This window comes from Argiope bruennichi, chromosome X2 (genome assembly GCF_947563725.1).
Source record: "Argiope bruennichi chromosome X2, qqArgBrue1.1, whole genome shotgun sequence".
Taxonomy (NCBI): Eukaryota; Metazoa; Arthropoda; class Arachnida; order Araneae; family Araneidae; genus Argiope; species Argiope bruennichi.
Genome location: NC_079163.1, coordinates 39,909,430 through 39,928,608, shown reverse-complemented (window position 1 = coordinate 39,928,608; position 19,179 = coordinate 39,909,430). Strand labels below are relative to the sequence as shown.

General features: G+C 28.5%; 1 protein-coding gene across 2 annotated transcripts in view; it reads left to right on the top strand.

Moving 5' to 3' along the window:
- LOC129960342 (chorion peroxidase-like) overlaps window positions 1-19,179 on the top strand; it is a 147,630-nt gene that overhangs the window by 58,048 nt on the left and 70,403 nt on the right. For both annotated transcript variants that reach the window (XM_056073717.1, XM_056073718.1), the window contains exon 3: window positions 18,740-18,831. In XM_056073717.1, the coding sequence (XP_055929692.1) occupies window positions 18,740-18,831 (92 nt within the window). The remainder of the gene's footprint in view (window positions 1-18,739; window positions 18,832-19,179) is intronic.

Genomic DNA, 19,179 nt, shown 5'->3' with positions numbered 1-19,179 from the left:
TGAAATCTCTATCATCATCTGCTTAGTTAATAAAACTCTGTATCATCCTCTATTTCTGTTAGATTTGTTCCAAGTCGTAGATTTCTTTCAGCCCAGTTAAAAAATTTTTGACTACAGATACATAATGTGTAAGAAAAATTTTCATTTGCGATGGAAAAGCCGTTTGCATAATATTGCCGTTTACGCAAAATTATGCAAAATTCCACTTTTTAAGTCCAGTTTCTTATTTTCAACTCTCAGATATATAATAAAATTACTAAATTGAACGATTTAGTAAAAGTGCTTGAATGTAACAAATTTATATTTTAGATATTTAGATAACTTATCTGAAATTTAAATTTTTAATATATCCAATTTTATCAACAAAAGAAATAACTCAATTTTATACACTATTTCAAAGGTATAAATGCTGTTAAAAATTTTAAATAATAATTTAAGCACTAGTTTAATCCCAGAAGTATGAAAGAAAACATTTTGAAAATTCTCAAAAGTATCATCGTTATTCTTATTAAATCACCTCCTATAAACTGAGTTTCAAAGACAATTCTTGCATCTTTAAGATAGTTATGTAATTAGAGAGACATTAAAAGCTTGACAGATAATAACTTTTTTATTATATTGGGCCAAGATTTCAATATCCTTTTAAAAATAGGCATGAAATGCTAATTTTCATCAAAAATTTGTTATATCGTGTCCTTTGGTTCGCAATTTCAATGAAGACAAAAAAAAAAAAAAAAAAAAACTGTGTAGAAAATAATTTATGACCAAATTAGAAGATGGAAATCATTGAAAAAGTAATGAACTTAATTGATAATCAAGGTATACATGCAAAATTATCATTTTAATATTAAGTACGATGGTAAAGGTTGAAGTTATACGAAATGGTTTTTCTGAATAATCACCATAATTGACCTAAACAAAAATAGCACCCTAGAGGTGAATAGAAAGCGGAGTTTTTAAAAACTTTGCTTCAGTTTATTTGTTACAAATTTAGATTAATATTTTGATTGTTAAAATGCTAATTTTCGAACATGAAAAGATAGGATAAATTTTTATTAACTAAAGTTCCAAAAATTTGAAGGGATCTAAAGTCTATAATAAAAACTGAAATTCCAAATAATTCAAAGTTTTTAACAAAAGATTTCAGATGATAATTAGAGCTAGCTAATCATATAGTCAAATGATGACAGTTTTAATACAGTTTCGGAATTAGTAATCAAACATTTGAAAACACGATCTCAATATAGAAATCTTTAGAAATTATATATTATGAGTTTTATATTAAAATGTCTTACTCCAAGATTACCGTAAAGAATCCGAAATTTTGATTTAACAACAAGGATCATATATGACATCTTGCGCCATAATGCAACTTTCGCATATCATATAAAAATATTTGAGAATAGTTGTAAATGTTTCACATCAATAAAATTTTGGTGGAAATTTGACATACGACATTTTGATATAACAATATTGATATGAGATTATGCATAGATTACTATTATACTTTATAGAATTTCATTAAATAATTAAGATTGGTGAAGAGATGGACAGTGAACAGTTTTCATAAATGGAAATGCTTTCTATGAAAGTTCAGTATGTTAATTCATAAAATAGGCATCTGTGCCAATTGGATATTTTTTTCTTATTAATTGATTACAGTCCTGAAGCAGCTAAAATCGATAGTGTTTTTCACATAATTCTATTAATTAGAATTTTACGAGCATCGTCGATTAACCTTGATCTCATGATTCTCAAAAACATATCATCGCTATTATATCAAAATGTTGAAAACCACACATGAGAAGACTTATGAAATTTTGGTGCAACAAATGGAACTAATAGCGGCATACAGCATTTTGTGACAAGATGTAGCAATCATATATCACATACAAAAGTACATACAAAAATTTGAAATTAAATTTAGTTACTTATATAAGTATTTTGCAAGCATAAAACGCTTCGGCAGATTAGACTTACGCTATTTTGATACAATATGACGAAATGCCAGAAATTTTAAGTAATTACATGTACATATACAACTCACCCAAATTTGACTCGTTTTTCGTAATTAGAAATAAGAAAGAAAGTTTTCAATTAACTTTCTTTTGCAATTCATGCTATCAATTGTTTTTTTTTCAACGATGGTATAAATTTTCTTTGAAAGATGCAACCTCTTACCATGAGATAGATAATGCCGATTGCATCACTGAAGCAATACATGCCATTTGTAATTTCCTAAAAAATGGCAATGATATGATGCCTGTGGGTAGATAGACACCTGTGCCCAATTCATAAATTACACAAGTGTAATTATATATTGCAGTAATTGGGGGAAATTTTGAATAAATATTTCTGATAAGTCTGTTTGACAGATTTGAATACAAACAAGTCTGCATATTCTACTGTAGTAATGAGCAAGAGGAGTGATACTGAATTACTATTAATTAATTTATTTATTCAGTTATTTCTTTCGAATACGACCACTAGAAAAAGAAAAACTTGCCTAAAATATAATGAATTGAGTACTTATCATTAACTAAACAATTCCTGTCGAAGAAAATTAAAAGTATTCCTTTTTTTCTGTTAGAAATTCATGAGTTGCATTTTTTTTTTTTTGTTCATCAATAAATATTTCTAAATATTAAGCCATTTCCATGAAAAAGTATTTATTCTTAAGTTTCTGTTCCGTTTTCCCTTCAAAGTTTTTAATAAAGTATTTTCTAAGAAAAATGAGTTTTTTGTAATGGTAATATTTCATGATAATAAAATAATAATATTAGTTCCGTTATTGATATGGGTTGACAATAAACTATCAATAATTAACTAAATCCAAGTAATTGTCGTTCACAGAAAAAAATACAATGGATCATCTCAATGAAAATTGCAGAGAACTTTTTTTGTGAGCTCATAATAACGTTAAATTACTTATCCTGAAATATTTTCTTTGGATCAAAGAAAGTAAAAATATAGATAAATAATAATAATAATGATAATTCTCCACAAAACATAACAGGTCAGGTCTTCTTGGATATCTTAGACGTAACCTTCGTTTTACCTCCATTATAATACTTCTCGGAATATTTATATTTTTAAAGCATTAATAAATTTTATTTTCCGATCAACTAGAAATTTTCTTCTTTTTACTCAAATGGGATATTTATATACCACCTTATTTCTTTAATTTGATTAGGTATCCATAACTGTCTATTTTATTCTTTACTGTGCATATACTGTTAAACAGTATTAAGATTACTTTTATTATATATCTGAAGCAAAAAAGCAGTAAATTAGTGGGTAGAATAAATATAAATAATTTGATCTAATTATCTGATTATTATAACACATTTTCAAAATATTTGCAAGCTTTTTTTTTATATGTTATATATTAACAGGAGCTTGATTTAAAATGTAACGTTTTGATGCACGTAGATGATCTCGATTGCTTTAAACGATGTTATGCACTTGCTTACATATTATATAATACTGAAAGAGTATAAAATATAAAATTTATTATTGTAAATCATTCTTTTAAGCCGATTTATCAAAATTTTATATCCATTGCACTCGTAAAACAACTCATCCACATGAAAGTAATGAAAAATTATATCACTGATAAATTTAACAGTTATCTGTTAATAGATGAACTTCTATTAATTGATGAATAGATTATCCGTTCTTTAAATCCAGTAAACTCAATTTTTTCTAAAAATATTCTATTGCTGCCAATCTTTCAGACGATTTAGATTTTAGAGAAAATCAGATTTTTACAACACAATAATTTACTTATATTAATCATGTAGATGATGTTATATCATGCTTTATTTTGATTTTGAGCCTCAAAGGCAAATGAAAATTTTGGCGGGATTTAGATCATTTCAATTATAATTTCGAATAATTTGAGATCAAACATTGTTAATTCAGACATTTTTCGGTAAAATTAATGAATATTTTTTTGAAACTGACAGTAGGTTTCATCTTTCTTTGAAGAAAAAATAATTAAATAATCACTTTCAATAAATATCTAATTTTAGTTGTCCCCTTTTCAGGATTTATAAATTATGCAAACAAATTATTAATTATAAAACTAATTACAATTTAAATACATTAACTATAAGAAAAAAAATTTTTAGTCAAAATAAAGTTTCTGTAGAATAAAATTTACCAAATATAAATACTGGAAAAACAGAAATCATCCTAATTGCCAGTCCGACTGCTATGACACCATTATAGTAGCCAAAAAATACGCATTTCTTTCATACATTAAAGAAAGCACTCAACAATAAAAGAATTTCCTTACAATTTTTAAAAATCATTTTATCTCTATTTAATCTTTTTTGACGTAATATAAAATTAAATAACATTTGAAAAAAATATTTGATGAATTTTTTAAAAAGTTCATCTTATTAAATTTGTATCGAAATTCAGAGCAATGAAAAATCTTTTGTAATACATTAAACAAAACTCTCAACAATAAGAGAATTTCCTTACGATTTTTTATTTCATGTCATCTGCATTTAATCTTTTTTGACGGGAGTTAAAATTAAATAACATTTGAAAAAGCATTTGGTGAATTTTTAAAATAGTTCATCTTATTAAATTTCTATCGAAATTCAGAGCAAAAATGAAAAATCGTTTTTATTTATTCTATCAGATGTAAAATCAAGATCTATTCCGAAAAACACAATGAATCACCAAAGAGATAATTCTACTCCTCGCTTCATTTTTGTTTTTGATGTATTTTTAAAAATAATCTTGGAAATAATTTAGGAGACAGGAAGTTCCTAGTTTGAAAGGAAAAGTATGAATGAGGCGCTGAGCAGAATGGATTTAATGGGGCGTAAAATCAGGCTAATCTGTCGGTAATTCTCAGTGGGTTTCACGATGGAAGAAAAAATTCTTCATCACAGATTTCCCGATCCATAAATGATTTTAATTTGCCTGAAACAGAGAGGAGGCACTGCGTTCAATGAAATTTCCTAAAAAATAATGGAATAAAGGGCTATTTGTGAAAAATAGATGTAAATATAAACAAAGAGTAAGGAAAAATATTAATAATTACTTGTTTTCTCAGTTCTTTGGATTAGACTCCAAACTCAGTTTAGTTTAATAATATATTTGTTTCTAATTCTTATTTCTTCTCAAGTACATCAATATAAAATTAGTCGTTTGCAAATGAAAGATTATTTGCTAAAATACTGAATAAGTGGAAGTAGAAAATAATATTGTCATAAGTTGGAAAATGTAGTATGCAAAACTGTTAAATAAATAAAAATTAATGGCTTAAATTTCACGAATTTTCCCCAATATTTAATTGGATAAATATTGTACATTATACCTTTAACTTAATAAAGAGAAAGAATAGCCAAAATAATATTATATTTTGTTTAAATTTGCATTTGGAAATTTGCTTCTAACTGTTATATGGATTTGGCCTTTTGGAATTTTAAATAGCTGCGTAAATTATGTTATTACACAATAATGACAAAAGCATTAGGTAGCAATAATTCTTAAGCGACATACATATAGAAATATAAGAAATATAGAAATTAACTTTAAATAGAAATAAAGAAATTATCTTTGAATAGAAACATAGAAATTATCTTTGTACATAAAGAAATTATCTTTGAATAGAAACATAGAAATTATCGTTGTACATAAGGAAATTATCTTTGAATAGAAACATAAAAATTATCTTTGTACATAAAGAAATTATCTTTGAATAGAAATATAGAAATTATCTTTGTACGTAAAGAAATTATCTTTAAAGTTCATTAAAAGGAGAAGGCCGCAATGTTCTTTCACTGAGACCGCGATTTCGGGATCGGATGTTTCCAGGTTAGCAGTCCTACTCCCTCAAATAAATGGCGTTTACGTCGTCAGCCCGGAGCACGTTAAATCTAATGTCATAGATCAAATACTGTCCTGCTCTTACGTCGCAAAACTTTGGCTTACCGGTTCAGGTACCGTCCTTGATATCCGGACGTGGCTCAAGTATTTCCCAAAAGATTAATATTCCTAACGCAAGGTTAATATTACTAAATTAAATTATTATAATGGGACGAATAAAATGTTCTATTATTTCTAAGCCCTTTAAAGAAAATTAATTTGCAAGAAAAATTTCATAATTTTCTTTCTCTCTGGCATAACTTATTATTATTTAAGTATTCTTAATTATTCTATGAATTTATCCTTTTATAACTAATTTTGGGCCTTGCTGCAACAAAATGTTAAATGTAAAAAAAAAAGAAAAAAAACATCCTAATAATATATACTACATTTTGATGTAGCTATTAGCTATATATAGAATTTATATATTTCTGATCTGTAGCTTGAGCTACGTACATTTGACCACAAGCAACAATTTTAGAGCCCACGCGTCCTGCATTAATTAAACTTTTTTGGCAAATTTCACATACGAAGTTTTGAAGTAAGAGTGGAGATTTATCGAATTTTCACTACATGTATCAACAGATTTCTCTAAAATGAACGATATTTAATCAAAGGGAAGCAATGGCTTTTATTTATTGCTTTATCGTGAATAGATTTTGAAACGAATTTACACAATTTATTGTATTGTGTTTGTTAATCTCAAACCTCTTTATGAAATTTAATGCAACATTGAAAGCATCTCTTCTGCCTTTGTGGGAGTACATTGATTTTTATTGCTAACTATTAAAACTGTGTACATATATGAATGGTATAAATTATATATTCAAAGAAAATAAGAATACTCTCTAATTAGTATTACAATGACATAGAGGCAGTTGATAAAAGTCATTAAATGCGACAGAAATTCAAACTTTCATGTTACAATAACGAAATAATTGCTGTAAGGGCTTTACAACTCAGTAGAGAAAATGCAAGTAATATAGATAGACGTACTGAAGCATTAAATACAAACGCTAGAAGCACAGAAGTGGCATCGAATCAGTAATACGAGTTGAAAATTGTGAGTATGAATTAATGCAAAAAGACTGAAATAATATTAGTAAAAACAAAATTAAATATTATAAAAGAATTAATGACAAAAAGTTAAAAGGTATAGGAAAGGATTAATAAAATCGAAAAATGGAAAAAAATGGAAATTAAACAATTTAAGGTGATATAGAAATGAATAGAAACGATTCTGATCAGAGATCATGTTATAATAATCGTAAAACGACCTATTTCTTTATTCGGCTTGAAAAACTTAATAAAGAAATCTTAGATTTCCTGAAAGATGAATGCTGAGTAGTTCAAATCCATTTTACGCTATCCTACGGTCCATCTCCTACGGCTATCATTGTTGATCCAAATGTCATCAAACTTAATCCACATGCTTTTAAGTCCTTGAGGGAAATTTATGAAGGAAAAAAGAATGGACCTAGAGTTGCTTCTAGGTTAAAATGGCGGTGAGAGGCATAATTTTTGTAATGGTGAGATACATGGTTTCAACTATTGTTTCAGAGAATAAAAAAGACACTTATATAAAGCATGCACAGAGTTCATAAAAGTAATTCTTAAAAAGAAATATGTGAGCTATTGCTTGCCCAGAAATATCTGATTTGCCAAAATGTACACTTCATTTTCATTGAAATGTTAAAAAAACTGTAGATAAGTTAAGTTCTAAACATCGTGAAAATTACGCAAACTTTTACGTGTGTACATTGTTATCGTATAAATATATTTGTTTAGAATTATCCAAATTACATTTTATTAGATTTTTGCAATTTGCAATAGATTTTTCATTAACTTGCTGATGTGCGAGAATTTTGAAATTTTTTGTATGTGTATTCTCTATGATAATGCACTATTTTAATATTATCAGAGCTTGATTATAGCTTAATATAATTTCATTTTTATTCTTTATCTGAGTTTACCTTTTGGTAATGAATTATAAAAAAAATCGATATTGAGATTCCATAACATCTATTATTATGAATTATAAAGATAAAATAACGATAAAGATAATAAAAAAGGCAAATGATATAATAAAGATAGTAAATTATAAACTTACATTTTTTTACTTTTACATCTCATTAATCTTAGATGAAAATGCGAAATTAAATTATAATTTTAAAATATATAGAGAGTGGTCATAAAATAGATTTCTTTATTAGGATATTCATATAGAGGCTGTCGAATATGTGGGGAAATAAATTCTGGAAAAAAACCAAACTTCTAAAAAAATCGCAGCAAAAGTTAAATATAGGAGACATTTCGATATTATCGAAACAAAAACACTGAAATCAATTATTATAAATGGTGGATTATGTAAAATTTCTTTAATATTTGATTGATAAAAAATGTATTTGCAGAAATGAATAAAATCCTGTGAATAAGAAATACACAATACAAAAATTTTGTACATTTTTCTGTATTCTGAATGGCAATGCATTGTTTTAATACTTTTTGAAAATTATCAGTTAATCAATAATTGCATGCAATTGCAATTCCATACCACTGGCTCCACCTGATTGTGAGTTTGCGAAACACTAAATATCTAGCTTAAAAGTGGAAACTATTTTTAAAAATTTTAATTCTGCTTTTTTTTTCTATTAATAAAAGTATTCTTTAAAAAAAATTTAAGTAAGTTTATTGAGAATGTAATGTTCTGACAGATTTTAAGTTAACGGATATGATTTGAAAAGAAAGTTTCTAATATGAGAAAGCGTCCAAGAAAAAGAAAAATATTTGAATTAATAATCAGACATGATACAAAATAATAATATTTCTTTTCGCTTTGAAAATAATAAAACATTTAATAAAGACGAGGTTCTTGTGTGTATTTTTTCTCAACTATGCATCTTACATTTTAAAATACATTTCCGAATGCTCAAAAAATAAAAAAATAAAAATTGATTTCGCACAATGTATGAAACAAAATAATGCCTGTACAATAATGTGTATTGATGTTATTACTAAATAGAATCCATTCATGTTAATATCATTCAAATTTAGTATTAATTGCACGTTTGCAATTGATGATCATAATATTACGAAAAATACGCCAATATTTGACAAAAAATATTATATTTCATCCTCTTTCTTTATGTTGTTCTGATAATTTAATTCTAGTTCTTACGTTAGGCGCAAATTTAAAATTTCCATTTTTATTAATTCTTATTTTCTATTAATCTTGTAACATAATTTTCTATTTCGATTCATTTGTGTTTATTTGCTTTTTTTTAGATAAAGCCAAAAATTGTATTTACGTATTTAGAATTTTTGATGCATTTAATTAGTTTTTCTTTTATGCTATATTATTCTAATTTTTAATTTTTTATAAATTAGCTAATAACTAAACATACTAAAATATCTTTGGGTTCGAAAAAGCTTAATACATAATCTCATGTTAATAAAGATTAGTTAATCATCAAACAATGGCAATCGATTAACTGAAATGTACTTATTAAAATCAATTTTTTTTCTTGCTTAGTAACTAGTTTGAGGATCGTTCTCACATTTTGACGACATTTTTAAAATATGAGCCAAAGTGGACGTTATTCAGGTAACTGAAATCAAATTTACATTAATTTACATAATGTTGTTAGTTTACCCTTTCCTTAATTTACTTTTAAATTATTGAAAATTAGTTTTAACGTCAAATATGTCATTAATGCATATATGCATTAATTATTTGTTGTAAACTTAAATACAATCCACATTAAATAAAATAAAATCCTGATAAAGAATACCAACGTGATTCAACCTAAGAAGGAAATCTTCATTTTTTTTTTCTTTTGATTATGGTTTTTTAAGGTTCTGTTGGAATATTCTTGTCTCTTTAAGTAAACAAGATAGTATTTTAGATTGTAAATGGTCTAAAGTCTTTAGTAAATTTGTCTACTCTCAAACCACTCGGGGGCCGCTGTGGCCTGGTGGTAAGGTCTCGGCTTGTGAGCCGTAGGGTTTCAGGTTCAAGACCCGATTCCACCGAAGAACCGTCGTGTAAGGGGGTCTGTTGCATGCTAAATCCGTCGTGCCAAACGTTCTCCCACTGGTGTGGAGAGGGGGATGCCAACTCAGGTGCCGTCCTCGTCATCTGACCGCGGTTCAAAAGTGCGAGGTCCGTCCCAAAATAACCCTACTGTTGCTTTACAACGGGACGTTAATATAACTAAACCAAACCCAGTTCGCTCGGCGTTTTAACAACGAACTACTTACTCCGATTGGCTGATTGAAGTTTTCATCCTTAAATTCGAAATAAAAAACAATGTGAGCCACTATCACTTAAAATTTATCAAAGAAAGCAATCTACTCCAATTTATATTGGAGTTAAGTTAGACTGCTTCCCATACTATCTAGTTTGTCCAAGGATGCTTGACTAACAAAAGGTGGCATACTTTCGTTTTATCATATATCCTTAACTCATGAATTTGCCTAACTAAATGGGATTAGAACCGTCACCATAAAGAGGCAGAACCACTGACGCTATTTGTTCACAATGTTTAAGTTGCTTGAAAAGTATAATTTTGCAGTACGATTTATTTAGAGTTGGAATCTCATATGAATTTGTAACTGTACTCTTTTATAACAAGAAAATAGTCACCACTTCAGTAGATCTCAAAAATACTTATCGGATAGAATGAAGACATCAAAGTAATTCTCCTGTTTCCCTTGCAATTCAAACCAGAAATGCAGCAGTACATCAATATATAATATTGCGTTGCTTTGAAGTAAGCTTAAATGAATCAAAAATTTTTTGTGATTTTATTCAATTGATTTTCTCCGATAATACTCCATTTTACAAAACCATGTGATCCTAGAAATTTTACAGATGGATTTTTTAAGCACAAAATTTTTGAAGGTAGGAAAATAACTTCTTCAAAAAAACAAGAATTGGAGATTAATTATTTTAATAAGATAAATTGTTTGTAGAACCAATGAATAATCGCAGAAGGAAAATCCATGACTATAAATAGCATCATATGATCATGAAACAGTCCGAAATCCGTGATGTACCACTCTTTAAAAAATTGTTTTGTCTATATTGTTTATTTTATGAGTTAATATGAGTTTAAACATTATACTTGGTTGATATGCTTTCCATAACATGGATTTTAACTACAAATAAAACCAGTGGGAGAGTTATTTTACATTCCCATTTATTTTCACATTGGGGCAAACTTCGTCGTAATCAGGAAGAAAATGAAGTTTGTATTTTGAAATGGCCCCTCTTTGACAGATTTAGTCAGAAATTTGACAATGATCCACAATAGGAAGAGAAATATCATGTTAGTTGCATCGAGCTTATTGCGCGTTCAAGATATCGCATTCACACACATTCAAGCTGACATACCGATCAACAGCAAATCTGAATAAGTTTTAGTTCAAAGTTGCTCGTTGCATTTGTAAGTGTTAAATTTTATATGGACACTGGCGAACATAGTCTTCGCTTTAACGTATTCAAGCTGACATACCGATCAACAGCAACTCTGAATAAGTTTTGGTTCAAAGTTGCTCGTAGCATTTGTGAGTGTTAAATTTTATATGGACATTGGCGGACATACAGTCTTCGCTTCAACATATTTTGTTCAAGATAAAGGTTTGGAATTTTGGTGTAAGATCTAGCTTGTTTCAAGCTTATTCAATTTTTGAGTTATCTTGTTCACAGATAGTCAAACATATTTCTGAAAATGGTATTCTTGGAATGAGACTTAAAACTGGGAAATTCATCAAAATCTCGGTCGAATATTTTATCTTTTACAATACATATTCATTTTATGCCTCTTTTAAAAGAAAGTAAAAGGCTTGTTAGTATAAAATTTGTAATACTACATCTTCTTAATCTTTAAATATAGTTGATGACATTAAGTCACAGTTGATAGCCACATTAGGTTGCAGTTGATAATCACATTAGGTCACAGTTGATAGTCACATTAGGTCACAGTTGATAATCACATTAGATCACAGTTGATCGTCACATTAGGTCACAGTTGATCCTTCCATAATTCTAAAAAATTCGCTTCAGGACATTTTTTAATCATTCCGAAATACTTTTAACATAGTGGTAATATTTACAATATTATAAATAATAATTAAGGTAAATTTTTACTTTTTCGTTTGATAGAAATGAATTGATTTTTCAACGGTCTGATAAACAAAATAAGACTGATAGGGAAGAGTGATTATTCATTGTATGAAAATATTTTAAAAAACAGACATGACGCTAAAACAATATATGAGACACTATCACGGAAGATGAATCGTATATTTTAATAAACTGAGACGGAAATAGAAAGATAATTCATTACCTAGATGCTGCCAAGTGAGACATCTTGCCACTGGTCCGAAATGAAAGATGTACCAGTAGAACAATGGCACACATTTTCTTTTCTTTTCGAACCTGAGTCACATTGTCTCACTTCTTAAGGATCAAGAGACAATCTTTGATGCAGTCAGATTTTTTTAATTGTATTTAGAAACTTTTTTCATTTACATGTTTTATCAACAATATATTGAGATGAGGACAAGGATTTTTTATTATAAACAAGACAAAACGTTCTGAAGCATTCAGTTCAATTCAACAAATTAATAATTATAATAAATCAAATTATTATGGTACAAATTTTCGCATACGATAAAATACACAAAAATAACATACAACGATCGTCCATATGCATGTATGTATGCATAATTGTTTAATTCTTCGTTTTGATGCTAACAAGGTCGATAATTATTCCCAAAAATTGAAATGCATTTGCATGATCAATCTCTGACTACATTCATCTCCAGGTTTAAAAGCCTGAAAACTGTAAAAGTCATTGGGACTAGCAATAATTTTTGATAAAATAAGTTGCATGAGTTTTTAATATATACATTAAATTGTCAATTAATTAACTAGAGGGTTAATATGTTTTCATATTTTAGCTATATATCCTTTCTCAGAGAAATACAAAAGCTTTTATTTCTTCGATTAACATCTCTTCTGTTCTTTTTCCTTTGCTACCCAGTGTCACGAGTGTTAAAAGTAATGCATTGCAGGGCAAAACAATTTAGTCAAATTTTCATATTAATTTCATAAATTTAATTAATTGCAGTTGAAACATATTCTACTATATTTATGAGGCGAGACAAAAGAAAGGAAACGAAATAAGGCTTGCTTTTAAAATAGTTCAAAAAGAAGCAGAATATTTTAGAAAGGTGAGATTAAATTTTTACTTTTGAAGTAGAATGAAGGGAACAAGTTCTTTGACTCTTAATATAATTGCGAAATTGTGAGTAATTTATCCAGCTCACTTAGGTGCTTAATTTCCTTATCAGAGATTAATAGATAAATAAAAAAAATTAACTCTTAAATATTTTTATTAATAATCTGTAAAATTCATATATTATTAAAAGTAATATGCTACTTATAATATTGATGTTGGTATGAAAATTCTTAAAATAAAAGCAATGAAAATAAGGGTAGTTAAATCTTTTTAGAGTTGACTAATGTTATTTTCAGCATTCAAAAATTCATTTAGAGTTTAGCATTGATATTTACAGTAATCAAAGCTTTTGAGATTTTATTATTGTTGTTTTCAGTAATTTTTTGAGATTTGAATACTTTTATTTACAGTATACATATCCTTTTAAATTTGACTGCTATTATTTTCCGAAGTCAAATCTTAAAAGTTGTTTTTATTCAAATGCGTTCAAATCTATTTATCCGTCAATCTTTTGAAAGATTAATAATAGGTTAAAAGATTCTTTATGCAAATATTGTCGTTTCAATTCTTGAAAAGAGAAGCTTTAATAACGATCTGGTGTTCAGATAAATGACTTGCTTATGTGTATGAGACAAATAAAAAAAATTATTTATATTGACTGTCTATTTCATTACACCTTTCCATCGGAAATTAATGACTAACTATGGTTACGTGATTCTGTCATGTAATCACTCACTGGTTGCTTTTATTTTTACTCAGTTCACCTTTGAATCTAAATATCAGGATCTTTGATCTCACGTGCAAGAAAGCAGAAAAAAAAAAAGAATTTGGCAGTCTTTAATATGTATACATCAAAAGTTTCTTAATTCTGTGATCATGATAAATATTTGCCGTCTGTCGAGTTGAACCCATTTTTGGGGTAGACAACGCCCTCTATTACCTAGTAACCCAAACAGGGACTAGAGACGTCACAATTGGGACAGGCGGAGTTGAGAAAAATGCGAAAAGAAAAAAAAAAGTAAAATGAAATACAACTAAGAACTCCAGGGGGAAATTTACTTCAACAAAATGGCAATTACTATTTACTGAATCGTAAGATTCCAGTGATTAATGAATTATGACTGTCCAAAAATGGGCGTGTGTGGGTTAAAAATAACATATTCTTAACGTAACAAAGGAAGCACACATATCGTCAAACTTAGTATTCTCTGAACGTTTCAACTTTATATATCTAATTCCGAAGCTTAAAACAATTAAAATGTAAAGTAATGAACACATTAACGTAAAAATATAATCATTATTTTGTTATTGCCTTTAAGTACCTAGCATTTCTAAGAATTTTGATATTTGTAAACAAACATCAAGTAAAGTATTCATCATTTATTTTTAAACCAATAGCATTTTTACTTAACAAGTCGATAAATGTACACAACAGTTATTGTAGAAGTGTTATGATTAGATTTCAGGCAGCAAGTAAAATAAATTATCTGAAGCAAAGAACGAATAATTAACTCTACAAAAAGCCTGTCATTATGATTTTCTTTAGTAAAATATGAAGGACAATTTTAAAACTTGATTGTTCTTGGTTTCGAGAAAAACAAATAATTAAAAATGGGAGAATTTTTAGCATTTGATTATTCTTGGATTCATCAAAAACAAATTTTCAACACCACCAGAACGCAAGAGAAGGAAAAATGCATCTTTTTTTTAACTCTTGACTTCATCACAGTAATCAAAAGGAAAATCTTTTTTAACAATTTAACTATGCAGATAGTATTTTTTTTTCGAATTATATCATGATGTACCCGAACAGAAGTGATTGGTTTTGTGCTAAGGAAATTATCATATTGTTAAGCTCTTATTTACAATTACTCACGCATGGTTGTTTTTCTCTTTTATGCAAAACTAAAAGCTTAGAATATCACCTCTGGCATCTTCAGTGGATCCTTAACTCGTCTAACAACTGTTCAATCATAACAAATGAGTAAAAATAATAGCTGCAAATTTCCTTGAAAAACTTTAAATAAATACATATTTAAGGAGATAGTAGAGAACAAAATTTCTATACTGGATTAAAAATTTACTATGAAAAATTCCATATTCCTTATTAATTCTGTAAATATTGTTGAATGGTTACTGGATAAAAGAACCTGTAAACTTTTAAATTTAAAGTATTTATATTTATAATAAATCAATTTTTGATAATATCGTATAAAAGTAAGTTGGGAAATGCATGAAAAGCAGAATATATGAATAAATCACAAACTTTTATGTTGATATTTAATCAATTCTACTTTTTTTTAACTTTTAAAAATAATTTCATTTAACTTCATTCATCAATTCAGTATAACAATCGAGGTAAACAGTATTCTCTTTTACCAAATTTAATCTGAACTTCTTAAGAAACAAGCATTTGCATTGTCCATAAATATCAACTTTCTAGAAGATTTTCGGTATTCTCTTGTACCATAAAATTCTTAAAATAATAAGAAAAAGTTGTTGAGCAAGCTTGGCCTAGAGCTTTAGAAAAGGATTTGGTCAAGGTTGTTCAACTGTCGTTTCATAAAGGGAGATAAATTCATTGGTTTCGGGAAACGAAATAGAGGAGGAAATACCGAAAATCCATTGTTCTCAAACACAGATTGCTACTTACTCGCAAGCAGGTTTATTCTCAGTAAATTGTTCAATTTATGACTGATAGTGATTGCTCTTCACATATGGAGAATATAAAAATAATAAGTGGAATGAACATTCTGATTTATGCACCTAGTCCCGTTAATGTGTATGAGTTCAAGTACTATGGGATAAACAAACAACTTTATATATATATATATATATAAACCAAATGCAATATTTAAGTTTTAACGAATAATTTACAAATGATTTATATACTGGATGACGACTGATTTTCTTGTTTCATTTAAAAGTCCAAGAATTTTGAAATTAGACATATTCCTTCATTAAACAACAATGAAAACTTTTAGCAGTAAATATTTCAGATATATGGCTTACTGCAAAAGATATACAACCTTATAAGTACAAAAAGTACTTCATATTTATGTCTTTTTTTTTTTTATTCTACAAATTTTAACTTTTGAAGATATGCACTTTGAATGTGCCAGTCTGTATAGTTGTTCCCAAAACATAAAAAGTCTTATATTGCAGTTTTCGCATTATGTTTAAAAGAAAAATGTGTTTAACTATAGTAAATATTTAGATAATCCCACTTCATTTCCATGTTGTGCGCTGAATTGCATGTGATGTCAAATAGTAAAGTTGACTGGTGGACGTCAAATATTAAAAGAGAAAAAAAAACGGTTAAAATTTAGTGATTTGAGGTTTTTATCGGTTCGAAACAGGGAATTCATGATTAGCGGTGGAATAGATAAGAAGCTGCTGAATGTGTATTTCGAAGAGATTGCGAAGTTCACTAGGGAACAGCAGACCAAGAAAAATTATAAAATTATTTTTATATATTTATAAAATGCAAACAAAAAAGAATGTGAGTAAATATTGGTGAATTTATTTGAAATAATTTAAAAAAGACCATCTCAGCTGAAAGAGAAATTTGAGTTTATGCAAAACTGCAAAACATTTCAGCCTGTGTCTTCATGCACAAAACACCTGTGTATGTTGGAACATGGATAAGCCGGCTTAATCAGCATAAGAAGTTCAGAAAGACTTCGTGCACTTCATGCATGAGGGAACGTTATGAACGATTAAAAAGAACAAATGATGGCTCGAAGACGGCAACTGGACATATTTGCGAAAGGAAGAATCGTTGGAATCCGCATGGCCACAAACCAAAGTGTCTTGAATTTTGAATGTACCTCGGTATGTGATCTCAAGACTGTAGCAAAGGTTTAAAGAGTGGGATATGTTAACAGACGATTAGTACCTTGTCGAACAAAGCGAAGGAATGTTGTGTCACATCCGTTTACCCAGACCGATATCTGGTAATAACTGCGCGAAGTTAGAGGAAACAATTGTGCCAAAGAACTAGGTTCAGCACTCATTGTCTCCAGAAAGATGCGAGTTTCCAAAACAAACTGTTTATAGGAGAGTAAATCATGTTAATCTCTATAAAAGACGAACCAAAAGTTTGCTTTCTCCTCACATCTACACATAAACTCATTCATTTAAACTGAAGTTCGGAAAAAATATTAGTACTGGAGTTGGTACAATAAGCCGATGCGATGTTTAGTGGCGCATCTTTTTGCTTTACTCTGAGCTCCGAATTTTTTCAGAAACCGATGTGGTGAGAACGTGCCACCCGTTTTTGCTGGAGAAACTTCACGGAAAGACATCTTTTTCTATCAATGGAAGTCATGCTGTGAGTTCTGTGACTGCTAAAAGCTACAAAGACGGAATTCTTGAACCTTATGTTCACCTATTTCGAGGTGCTGTCGGTTCTGATTTCATATTCATGAATGATAACGCGCCTTATCACTATGAGAGTCTGATCGATGATTTCCTTGAAGCCGAAAATATCCAAAGGCCTACTCAGTCACCGGATCTGGACCCTATCAAGAACGTGTGGGGAATGCTCGGGAGACGACTTGTATTCCTGCCGTGTCCACCAAGCTCGGTTCCAGAGCTAAAAAGGGCACTGAATGTCATTTTGAATTATTTGAGTCCAAATTCATCCAAAATACCATAGAAAATACGAAAAATGGTCGGACAGGGTGCCTGACTGTCAGAAGTGATTAAACATTTTATAAAACTGCTATAGCATTTTTTTTAAAATTTGATTTGATTTCACTAAAATATGTCTTCCTCTAATGCATAATTTTTCTTTTAAATGGTTTCTTTGGATAATAAAATGTGGATAATTTTGCTCTTTCTCGCAGTTTTCCTATTTTATAACCACTTTATACTCGCATATCGCATTTCCCGCCATTTCGATTTAGATATTCCTTATTAATCACAAAATTATTAATTGACGCCAATGTATAATCTAATAAGTAATAGGAGATTACAAATGTATCAAATGTATTATAGGTATATTTATGCAGGGAATTCGAGGAAAATATTTGATTTCTTATGATTAAATTCATATGTACGCAAAGAAAAAACTTTTTGTAAGATAAAATATACTTTTTTACTTTAACAAAAATTCTCAAATATTTCTAATAATAATCGATAATTTAAAATCGATTCGAAGTAAAATCATACTGCTTTATTAGTGAAACGGAATTCTATATTACCTTTACTTTACTTTATTCTTATATTTCATGAAACAGCATATACGTGTTTATATTACATCTTTCACATAATGGTGTCAATTCATATAATATCACAATAACATAAGAAACGTAACTGCACAGGACATTTAATTGTATTTTAGCTTACCATGAGATGCTACGTATCGTTGCTTTTCTTTCTGTAAGTTACGCCTTAGATTTCAAAATTCAACTCTATCGACTCATTTGACTTTGTCAAGTGACCATAAATTGACTCCATAATAAAAAAAAGGTGTAAGTCTATCCATTTTGATTGTTAAATATCTTCATTGACCGAATTGCAGATTAAATACATTCTTAATCCAAATTATTTTCTAAATTCTTCTGATTTTATTTTAAATATTTTAATTTATTTTTCAGGCTCAAAGTTGCTGGGACTGGAGAATATGGAGACATATGCATTACGTATGAAGATATTAGTCAAGCTGCATATGAAGCCAGACGTAAAATAGGTTAGTATAGATTTTACTTAAAATACATCCATACGTATATATGTTTTAACAATTTCGTCGCATTTTTTATTGCTACATAATAACATTTTAAATTGCATAAAGTATTGGTAATGTGCTTAAGAAAATCTAAATCCAAATGCCATTATTTTCGATCAAAATGATTTGATATTTGAGCCTGAGACATATAAATCCCATCGATGTTGACCATTAAAAAGCGTATACAGCTTTTTTTTACTGTTGCTATTGGAAACATTTGCGGCAATGGCTTTTTTTACAGCTTTTTTTCCCATACAGCTTTTTCTATTGTTGCTACTGGGAAAATTTACGGCAATGTTTTGGGGTCTTAAT